Source organism: Giraffa tippelskirchi, chromosome 9 (genome assembly GCF_054371585.1).
Source record: "Giraffa tippelskirchi isolate mGirTip1 chromosome 9, T2T-mGirTip1v1.2.pri, whole genome shotgun sequence".
NCBI classification, from domain to species: Eukaryota; Metazoa; Chordata; class Mammalia; order Artiodactyla; family Giraffidae; genus Giraffa; species Giraffa tippelskirchi.
Window position 1 is genome coordinate 42197493 of NC_137283.1, and position 11625 is coordinate 42209117.

Genomic DNA, 11625 nt, shown 5'->3' on the forward strand with positions numbered 1-11625 from the left:
TTTATAAGCAGTGATCTTCTGACAGCTAATGAAAGTAAACATAAGCTTAGTTCAATACCTTTCAGATCTCTTTCTTTAAACTGGGTAATGGGGAACATCATGGCATCAGCAAGCTGCGTTGAAAGTACCGCATGACAAGAGCTAAGCTGGTAAAAGATCAAAAAACCCAAATAACTAAAAAGAGACAATCAACCAGCATTATGAAAATTACACAAAATCTAGTAAGAAGGTGTTGATACAGGGACTTCTATGGCATCCAACAGTTTAGAGTCTGCGCTTCCAATACAGGGGTCACAGGTTTGATCCCTGGTTGGGGAGCTAAGATCCCACTTGCCCTGTAGTGGAAGTGCAGTTAAAAAAAAAGAAAAAAAAAAAAAAGATGCTGATGACATTTACATAAGGGAACACTAATATCACATAATTTTGTGACAGTCAAAAAAATTCCATTTAAAATTCTCAGAAGAAAACATGTGATAACCTTGGATTTAGCAATGGTTACTAACATATGACACAAAAGCACAAGCAACCAAAGAAAACAGAAACTGGACTTCATCAGAATTAACTTTTACGCATCAAAGGATACTATCAAGAACACAAAAAAACAACCCACAGAATAGCAGCAAATATTTACCAGTCACATATCTGATAAGGGACATGTATTCTTTAGAATGAGGAACTCCTAAATATAGTACTAAAACACAACCCAATTAAAAAACAGGCAGGGAATTCCCTGGCAGTTCTGTGATTAGTTAACAGCTTAACTCTTCTCTCCCTGCGTACATCAAACAACAAAATGAAAGGCTGAATGTTACATGAGAGTAAAGAGAGCACAATTATACACTTATTCCTTGAAAACAATTTGCTTTAATCAGACATATAAAGTGTTATTTTTATAAGACAGTCACCAAGATTTGGAAACAAGGTCCTTCTTTAAACAGTAATCTTTTATAATTGAGATTTACTCATAAAATCATAATAAAAGTTCCCAATAAAAGCTAAAAACCTTGAGTAACTTAATTATAAGATCACTTATCCAAGCAAAATAAAGTAAGCATTTACCTCATCTATAACTTTTGAAAATTGGTGCAAAGTAGAACTCATAACTTCATCATCACCCCCCAGTGGAAAACGCTGAAAAGTGAGAAACAGAGATGAAGTAAAGGTCCAATGCTCTATGTCTATTGTGAGTGGCACTATAATTTTCATTTTTAAATAACTTCAAAAAACTTCACAAATTTTGAATACAAGCTCTAAAAACATCATTTTTATAAAATAGTGTAATTCATAGAATTAGTACACATTAATTAAAATATTTGCTAAGTAACCAATCAACATGATATTTAGGAATGCACACCACACTAGGAATTCAGAGATTTCAAATGAGCTCCAGTTCCTCTGCTGGCCAGCTGCGTAACCTTGAGCAAGCCTCAGTTTCTTCATTTGAAAAAAGAGACAATCAGATAACCTCTGTCTCTAACATAAAGTCATTAAAATTAGACATAAGTGCATAATGGAATTTCAAAATTACCTTCTATGAGTTCTAAAATGCTTAGAATTACTGAAAAGAAATTCTGTTTATCTATATAGATACTGTATCACTACACATTTTAAATCATATTTTAAAAACTTTCATATACAGTACCTGTTTTTCATATTCTTTTAAAAGTTTTGAAGTCAGGTGTGTTGCTGCACTTAATTCATTCTGGAAAAGATGAACATTCAAATTAACACAATAGTACAGATAAAGAAAAAAGTTTTAATTGAAGATACCTATGCCACTTTTATTCATCACTTAAATACTGTACAACACGTTCTCTTAAATCACTGGAAAGGGAACTACAACTAAAGCACTTTAAAGGGAGACTCAAACCATGAAATAGACACCATCAAGGAATTCAGCAGTGTTTCAGACATGTGCTTTTTCTTTTCAGCTAATAAAAACTAATAGTTAAAGCTAGAAGTAAGCTGTATATGTTATTTAGCAAAATCTTAAGACAGTCTACAGTGTTGACTGATTATCCCTGTTCTCTACATGCTGATACTAGACCATGAAGCATTTAATAACATACAACTAAATGTGGTCGACCTAGTCATACAGTACAGCAACACAGCTATATGAGGGTAATACTTTTTTTAAAAGACTTTTTTCAGTGATGAGTATAATGACAAATGTAATTTTTCTTTTACACATTAATCTATGTAGTCAGAAATCAAATTCTTGAGAGACCTATCACTAAGAAAAATAAATAACTATCATGGTAACTTTAAAGTACCTAATGAACATTTGAGTTCAGAAAGAAGAGAAACTAAGGAGAAAAAAAAAGAAACTGGTGCTCTTAATTAATCCCAAAGAGAGTTTATCATATGACCCAGGTTGTTGTTAAAGCTTATAATTAAGGTGTATAAACACAGGCTCAAATCTTTTGTCTGTTCAACTAAAAAATCTAGTTGCCTTCTTTTAAAATTCATCTCCTGATACCTGGGAGCTATATCTAATCTTTATTACCTTCTAACTAGATAGAGGCTAGCTACTTTCAAGTCCTCTGCTCAAAAAGGGGAAGTATCCCATAAGATTAAAAACATGATTAGAGAAAATACTGGTGCCAATATGAGGTTTTCAGTCAAATCTTAGGCAAATATCACTATCAATGAGTTTCGCTAAGAAAGTCCTTACTGTGTTTGGGGAAGAGGAGCAGATGCTCCATCACTTTTGTAGTGCTACAAACTATACACCAGTAATGGAAACGTGAGCTCTGTAATACAAAATACTTAATCTTCATTCATCTATTCAACAAATGTTTATTACTCTGCAACACAGGGCTAAACACCACTAAATAAGAGACATACTATTTCTGTCCCCATGGGCTTAAAGATTCATTTTATAAATGGACTGAGTCAGCCTTTAGTTCTTTACCTGTGCATCATAAATCCGATGCATAGCCTGATACAACTGGTTCATATAGTTGGAAATAGCTGTGGCATCTTCTTCAAATACACCCAGTAAAGACCTTGTCTGTATAAAATAAAAGCAGTAAGTTTATGTTAACCATTATATACATCAAGTGGAAATCTTTTTTTTTTTCCCCTAAAGGAAGGAAAAATCATAGGATACTAGAACTCTTAACAGTTCTGAGTTTTAATCTATTTTCTCTCTTTTGATAGAAATGCCAAGATGTCAGAGTTCTTTATTCTCAATTTCACTTCATTAAAACAGAGATTTTCCAACGATGTCACACAAACCTTAGAAGGAGCAACAAAGGTATATTTTTATGAATTAGAAAGTCTGCAATTAAACCAAGACTAAATCTACAGACTCAGATAAGACTAAATTAACAGTACTGCATGTATAAATATTTTAAATATCTTTTCTCAGGATAATTTAGTATGATTATTTCTCTTTTTCCAGTCTCTTCTAGTTGTACTGATATCAAATCCCTCCCCACTGCAATCCAAAATCACACCACAGTGCCCCTTTCCATTCCCAACATGGCCTATAAAATGCTAACAAGGTTTTTTCTGAGTGCAGACTTTGGGATTACTTTTTCTTCTTCTTTATACATTTCTATATTGTTAGGCTTCTTTTTTGCACAATGAGCATGGACATGTAAAAATTACCTGCACTTTCAGAGTAAAAACTTGTCAGTCAGTAAATGTTAAGACTGTTAGAGATAAGGAAACAGCATATTAAGGCAAACTATGATCACCTTTTTATATCCCATAGGCAGGGGAAGAATTGAATTTCAACAATTATTGAGATAATTACAGCTTAAAATCTAAAAAGCAACTTTGTACTTTTATTGTCAGTCAGTTCAGTCACTCAGCCGTGTTCAAATCTTTGCAACCCCATGGACTGCAGCACGCCAGGCTTTCCTGTCCATCACCAACTTCCGGAACTTGCCCAAACTCATGTCCATGGAGCTGGTGATACTATCCAGCCATCTGATCCTCTGTCGTCCCCTTCTCCTCCTGCCTTCAATCTTTTCCAGCATCAGGGTCTACTTTTATTGTACAATTAGTTAATTTACACCTTAGCCTTAGAAATTGGTTTTTAAAAATCAACTTCTCATCAGCAGACGAATGGATAAGGAAGCTGTGGTACATATACACAATGGAATATTACTCAGCCATTAAAAAAAATACATTTGAATCGGTTCTACTGAGATGGATGAAACTGGAGCCCATTATACAAAGTAAGCCAGAAAGAAAAACACCAATACAGTATACTAATGCATATATATGGAATTTGAAAGATGGTAACGATAACCCTATATGCGAGACAGAACAAGAGACACAGATGCATAGAACAATTTTATGGACTCTGAGGGAGAAGGTGAGGGTGGGACGTTCTGGGAGAATATCATTGAAACATGTATATTATCATATGTGAAACAGAACACCATTCCATGTTCGATGCATGAGACAAGGGCTCAGGGCCGGGGCAGTGGGATGGCCCAGAGGGATGGGATGGGGAGGGAGGTGGGTGGGGGGTCCAGGAAGGGGAACACATGTAAACCCATGGCTGATTCATGTCAATGTATGGCAAAAACTATTACAATATTGTAAAGTAATTAGCCCCCAACTAAAATAAATAAATTTATTAAAAAAAAAAAACACGCTAAATCATTAAATATTAACATTGGAAAATTTTAAAAACAAAAACCAAAAAACAAAAAAATAAAGACTAGGTTAAAATCCAAAAAAAAAGAAAAAATCAACTTCTTCCTTAGCTTCCTATTTTGAGAAGAAGCAGCTAAGTCACTATGATTTTTTAAAAAAAATAAAGCAGCACAAAATCATGCTAGTATATGAATCCAGTTTATCTCAGTCCTGTACTTCCCAATGCCCTGGAGATTTAAAAATGAAAAAAATTTATACAATCTGAAAAGACACCAAAGTATGCCTTGGAGATTTAAATCTGACAGAAATTTTTTTTTTCAGCTCTAGTGCCCTACTCCCATTCCCCAAGTGCTATTTTAAGATGTAAAAAAGAAAATGTCATGAAATCTTGTTTAGGTAGTTCCATTCCCAAGAAAAATCTGCCACTTAGGTTTTTCTTTTTATCTTCAAAAATGATCATCCTAATTCAAGGAATAAAACATTATACAAAAATGTAGTAAACTTAAAAAGATGTTCTTAGCCTCAAACAGGGTTAAAACAGCTTCCTTGTGTTTTTAAGTTCATAATATCAAGTTCAAAATTGTATAATGACTGTTTAAAGTTAGCAGTGTACACAAATGCAATCAATATGGTACCATTTCATGGAATCTATGATGACATCCCCTATGAGCTGCACCAGTTTTATGGTGGCTCAGACAGTAAAGAATCTGCCTGCAATGCAGGAGACCCAGGTTGGATCCCTAGGTCGGGAAGATCCCCTGAAGTAGGAAATGGCAACCCACTCCAGTATTCTTGCCTGGAGAACTGCATGAACAGAGGAGCCTGATGGACCACAGTCCATGGGGTGGACATGACTGAGCAACTGAGCATGCATGTATAACAAACAAAATAATGCTGGCAATTAAGCTATGAATTCAGATTTTCTTATGTTTTGAAGTTTTTACTTTATATTCATGGGAACAGATCTTTGGCAGAATTTTATATATAACTCTCATATAAACACAAAAAAAGAAAACACAAGTTGCCTAAATTAATACAACTCTAAAATTTCACCTCTTTTTTTTTTTTTGGCTGCACCATGATGCATTTTCTTTCCCTGACCAGGAACTGAACCTGTGCTCCCTGCGTTGGAAATACAGACTCTTAACCACTGGACCACCAGGGAAGTCCCTATAATTTCAACTCTTGTATTTTTTTGACAGAAGAGTCATCACTAGACATGTTTTCACATCCAGTATTATTCTGTGGCACAAGCAGGTGACAAATATTTCTTAGAAGCGCTCCACTTTTATCTCCAGTATTTTCTTCCAAACTATTGATATCCAGTCAGCAAGTTTTGATGGCAACACTTGCTTTATTTTACCAGCTGTCAAAGAAGTATTTTCAGACCAAAAACAGGACTGATAATCCTTCAAGGGGTTGTTAAATTGACTTGTTGGCTGAACGTTGAAAAGTTGCACTTGGTCAGCCATGTCACTAGGAGAAATAATCAAGTGTGTGCCTTTGCAGGCAATTACAGGTAAAATAACATCAAGTATAAGAGGCATCTCAATATAAGAGATATCAAAATATGAATTAAAAAAAGTACACCTCATAATCTATGAGTATTTCACATTATGCCAAAGAGAAAAGCCTCCATTTGGGACTGGAGTTTGTCTTCCCAGTTCTAGCTTGGATGAATCATTGATATTTATCTACACATAAAATCAGTTATTTTTTAAAGATCATATCTGTTCTTACTAAACAGAAAGTTTCTGACTTAAAAACAATATATAAAGATGGATAAGGTATCTAGTATAGGCTTCAGATTTCCTACTTCAGCAAATGATACCTTTTGCAGAATGGTACAGTTTGAGCAAGAAAAACCTAAAAATGTTTTTGTTCAATTATCTGGATTTGGACTTGCAAATATACCTCTATTTTAATACTTAGTTACTGTAAAGTAAAACTAAAAAGAGGGGCTTCCCAGGTGGCGCTAGTGGTAAAGAATCCGCCTGCCAATGCAGGAGACATAAGAGACCAACGTTTGACCCCTGGGTCGGGAAGAACCCCTAGGTGGCACAGCAACCCACTCTAGAATTCTTGCCTGAGAATCCATGCACAGAGAAGCCTGGCGGGCTACCGGTTCGCAAAGAGTTGGAGATGACTGAAGCAACTTAGCACACACAACAAAACTAAAAATAATAACTGTAATTCAGGGCAGTCTTTCACAACTTCCAAGTTCTATTTTATATAGCAGTTGGCAGGCCACGTTTGACTAGGATTAAATAATCTAATAAATACATCTATATCAGGAGCTTTAAAAGTTTTCCTCCTTTCTGTTATCAACTTCTTAGACTCTATGCTAGATAAATCCTGTACAACGACATTGTACAACAGACAAGGATCAAGACCATCCCCAAGAAAAAGAAATGCAAAAAAGCAAAATGGCTCTCTGAGGAGGCCTTACAAATAGCTGTGAAAAGAAGAGAAGTGAAAAGCAAAGGAGAAAGGGAAAGATACACCCATTTGAATGCAGAGTTCCAAAGAATAGCAAGGAGAGATAAGAAAGCCTTCCTCAGTGATCAATGCAAAGAAATAGAGGAAAACAATAGAATGGGAAAGACTAGAGATCTCTTCAAGAAAATAAGAGATACCAAGACAACATTTCATGCAAAGATGGGCTCAATGAAGGACAGAAATGGGATGGATCTAACAGAAGCAGAAGATATTAAGAAGAGGTAGCAAGAATACACAGAAGAACTGTACAAAAAAGATCTTCATGACCCAGATAATCATGATGGTTTGATCACTCACCTAGAGCCAGACATCCTGGAATGTGAAGTCAAATGGGCCTTAGGAAGCATCATTACGAACAGAGCTAGTGGAGGTGATGGAAGTTCAGTTGAGCTATTTCAAATCCTAAAAGATGATGCTGTGAAAGTGCTGTACTCAATATGCCAGCAAATTTGGAAAACTCAGCAGTGGCCATAGGACTGGAAAAGGTCACTTTTCATTCCAGTCCCAAAGAAAGGCAATGCCAAAGAATGTTCAAACTACTGAACAATTGCACTCATCTCACACGCTAGTAAAGCAATGCTCAAAATTCTCCAAGCCAGGCTTCAGCAGTACGTGAACTGTGAACTTCCAGATGTTCAAGCCGGTTTTAGAAAAGGCAGAGGAACTAGAGATCAAATTGCCAACATCTGCTGGATCATCAAAAAAGCAAGAGAGTTCCAGAAAAACATCTATTTCTGCTTTATTGACTATGCCAAAGCTTTTGACTGTGTGGATCACAATAAACTGTGGAAAATTCTGAAAGAGGAGATGGGCATACCAGACCACCTGACCTGCCTCTTGAGAAACCCGTATACAGGTCAGGAAGCAACAGAACTGGACATGGAACAACAGACTGGTTCCAAATTGGGAAAGGAGTATGTCAAGGCTGTATATTGTCACCGTCCTTATTTAACTTATATGCAGAGTACATCACGAGAAACACTGAGCTAGATGAAGCACAAGCTGGAATCAAGATTGCCGGGAGAAATATCAATAACCTCAGATATGCAGATGACACCACCCTTATGGCAGAAAGTGAAGAACTAAAGAGCCTCTTGATGAAAGTGAAAGAGAGTGAAAAAGTTGGCTTAAAGCTCAACATTCAGAAAACTAAGATCATGGCATCTGGTCCCATCACTTCATGGCAAATAGATGGGGAAACAGTGGAAAACTTTAATTTTGGGGGGCTCCAAAATCACTGCAGATGGTTACTGCAGCCATGAAATTAAAAGATGCTTACTCCTTGGAAGGAAAGTTATGACCAACCTAGATAGCAGATTAAAAAGCAGAGACATTACTTTGTCAACAAAGGTTTGTCTAGTCATGTATGGATGTGAGAGTTGGACTATAAAGAAAGCTGAGCTCCGAAGAATTGATGCTTTTGAACTGTGGTGTTGGAGAAGACTCTTGAGAGTCCCTTGGACTGCAAGGAGATCCAACCAGTCCATCCTAAAGGAGATCAGTCCTGGGTGTTCACTGGAAGGACTGATGCTGAAGCTGAAACTCCAATACTTTGGCTACCTGATGCGAAGAGCTGACTCACTTGAAAAGACCCTCATGCTGGGAAAGATTGAAGGCGGGAGGAGAAGGGGATGACAGAAGATGAGATGATTGGATGGCATCACCGACTCAATAGACATGAGTTTGAGTAAATTCCGGGAGTTGGTGTTGGGCAGGGAGGCCTGGCATGCTGTAGTCCATGGGGTTCCAAAGAGTTGGACACGACTACGCAACTGAACTGAACTGAACTAATGCTAGATAAACAGTCCAGATAAGAACAAAAATTTATGCCCCAAACTATTAATCTCAGCTCTCTCTATAAAACTATAAAAGTCCAACAACAGGACAACCATATTAAGTCAGTCAAGGAAACATGCAACCTTTGAGTTGTTTATTCAGTATATAATAACGTTTGAAGATACTTAAGTTATGATGTGTAGTTAAAGCCAAATAAAAATCATTATGCACAATATAATCTCAATCACATTAAAAGGTGTGTAAGAGAAAGAAAAAAAACCTATAAAAAGAAAGCAAACTATTAACAGAGTTTGCTGCTGAGTGCTTGACAGGTAACTCTGTGGTTTCTGTACCTTTAATTTTCTGAAGCAAACAACTATTATTTTTATAATCAAGTACAAAGATTAAAACTTTCACTATCTATAACAGCTGAAATTTAGAGAGTTAAGTGACTTGCCATAAAGTAGACGGTACCAATTGGTAGTAAAGACTAAAACCCTTATATCCTAAATCCCAAATCCAGGGTTTTCATTCTTGCCACAAATTTTCCCCTAGAATTGCTTTCCAAAGTCTTCCCTTTCTAAATCCCAGTTGTCCCGATTAACTTTCCCAAATAAATATTAACTAGTTCAGATTTATTACTTCTAGAAATTGAAAGACTATCAATGTGGCTATTTCATTAAAAAGTAATACTAATATAGCACATGCTTGTAAAAAACAAAAAACAACAACAAAACTAATGCTCAAGTTGTAAACTTACTGTGTGAAAAACTCAAGAAATTAGATAAGTTAACAGATTATACCCTCCTCATAAGTCATGGCTAAGGGCACTGTGTAACCCATTCTGAGCAGTCTTTATGAGCAGCTATAAAAGCCAGGCCAGGTTAAGAGAAGAAAGGTAAGGCAGCCTGTTGAGTTTCATAAAAAAGTAAAATGACAAAGTGTACCTGACCAATACATCCCACAAAATTTTTGCTAAACATCTGAAGCAAATGTAGCTTATAACTGTATACTACAGAAGCTGAAACTTGAAAAGACCCTCATGCTGGGAAAGATTGAAGGCGGGAGGAGAAGGGGATGACAGAAGATGAGATGATTGGATGGCATCACCGACTCAATAGACATGAGTTTGAGTAAATTCCGGGAGTTGGTGTTGGGCAGGGAGGCCTGGCATGCTGTAGTCCATGGGGTTCCAAGAGTTGGATATAACTTTATACTACAGAAGTCATTAAATATTTGAACTGGCTATTATTCTGGCAGTCAAAATAAGCCAAGAAGTCGGTCTCTCTTATCAGTATAGGCTGATAAGAGTACATTACCAGTAGGGATCGGGCCTGTGAAGGTAACTTTCAGCGTGAAAAAAGCCCCAATCAATTCCACAATCAGAGCCCAACTCCAGCTTGGCAGTCAAAACTGGCACCATATCCATGGCAGACAAGTCATACAGGAACGTGGGATCTAACCTCTCCCTCCTGTTCTTCTGGAGTCATATTAAACCATCAAGACACATGAAATATGTGCAACTGTAGTTCTAAATGAACATTTCAGAAAACTGTCTTCATTCTAAGTGGTAGCCCAACAGCAACATCGTCTCGAATCCCTTATTGTGTAAGAAGACAGGCCTAGGGATGAAGTTTCCCAGCCCAAGTTCCAGCCCCCACCAGCATGTTTTTTTTAACATAGCTGATTTCATTCTTCAGTACTGAAAACATAACTCCCTGTTACGTCTTCCTATCTTAAGGAAGAGACTATCAAGCTAGAGCAACCACACCAGCATCATTCCCCATGCAGAAAACACGGGGCTTTTATTTTGATGAGTTTACTAGAGCCAAGTCTGCAACCCAGGCGCAGCAGTCGTGGAGCCGCAAAGGCGCCGTCCAGCTCTCGGCGTGCACGGCCCGAGTGACAGCGGCTGCACTCAGGGTCACGACACTTGGCCGGTAGGCTCCGGGACCCGTGACGGGCTTCGCCGAGGGCTTTCCGCACGGGCTAATCAACAGACTTTCAGTATTCCCCACCACCCCAAATTGTCCATTTCCTTCCCTAGCTTGATCAGAAATCATTAAGTCTACAGGGTCTTTTCTCCTCCTGCATTTCCTCCGAAGAGGTTTTCGAGGAGAAAATTCCAGGATCTGGATCTATCACCTCACATCACGGCAATTAAAAAGCATCTTTTGTCAAATACAAGGGAGCCCCGCGCGCGTAGCGACCGCCGGGCCCACCAGCCACGGCGGCGGCGGTTCGGTCGCCGCCCGCCGACTCCCAGACCCCGAGCGCGGCTCTCGGCCCAGCGACGCAGGCCCACGCGGGCCTCGGGAGGGCGGCCCGGCCTCTGCAGCTCCGGGCGCCGCCCGCGACCGGCAGGGATACTGGGGGGGCGGCGCCCACCTGGGCCTGGGCGGGCACCTGCGGCCGCGGCGGCGCCAGGCCTGGAGTCGGCCAGCCCCGATCCTTCCCTCGCCTCCCGCCGCCTAACCTGTGGGCTGTCCTCCAGCGTCTCCTCGATGGGCAGCTTGTCGATCCCCGGCATCGTGGCAAACAGAGGGCGGCGGCAAGAGACGAGGCGGCCGCCCACAGCTCCCCCGCACTCGCCCGCCTGCAGCAGCTGACCCCGACCCGCCCTCTCTCGCTGGCTCCACCGCCCTCGCCGGGGGCCGAGCGGCCGCGGGAACGCGCGGGAAATCCCGCCCCGCTGGCCGGCCTGCCCCGCCTCTCTGCGCGCCCATTGGCTCG

The 11625-nt window shown here is 39.2% G+C and overlaps 1 protein-coding gene across 5 annotated transcripts in view; it reads right to left on the reverse strand.

The window, feature by feature from the left end:
* Positions 1-11541, reverse strand: part of APPL1 (adaptor protein, phosphotyrosine interacting with PH domain and leucine zipper 1) — a 37118-nt gene extending 25577 nt beyond the window's left edge. For all 5 annotated transcript variants that reach the window (XR_014063990.1, XR_014063988.1, XR_014063989.1 and 2 more), the window contains exons 1-5: positions 11369-11541; positions 2915-3013; positions 1643-1702; positions 1060-1131; positions 59-146 (exon numbers count right to left, since the gene is read on the reverse strand). Coding sequence is in view for 2 of the 5 variants with exons in the window: in XM_081524819.1 (XP_081380945.1) it covers positions 59-146; positions 1060-1131; positions 1643-1702; positions 2915-3013; positions 11369-11422 (373 nt within the window). In the remaining 3 variants the exon portion in view is untranslated. The remainder of the gene's footprint in view (positions 1-58; positions 147-1059; positions 1132-1642; positions 1703-2914; positions 3014-11368) is intronic.
* Between the last annotated feature and the right edge of the window lie 84 nt (positions 11542-11625).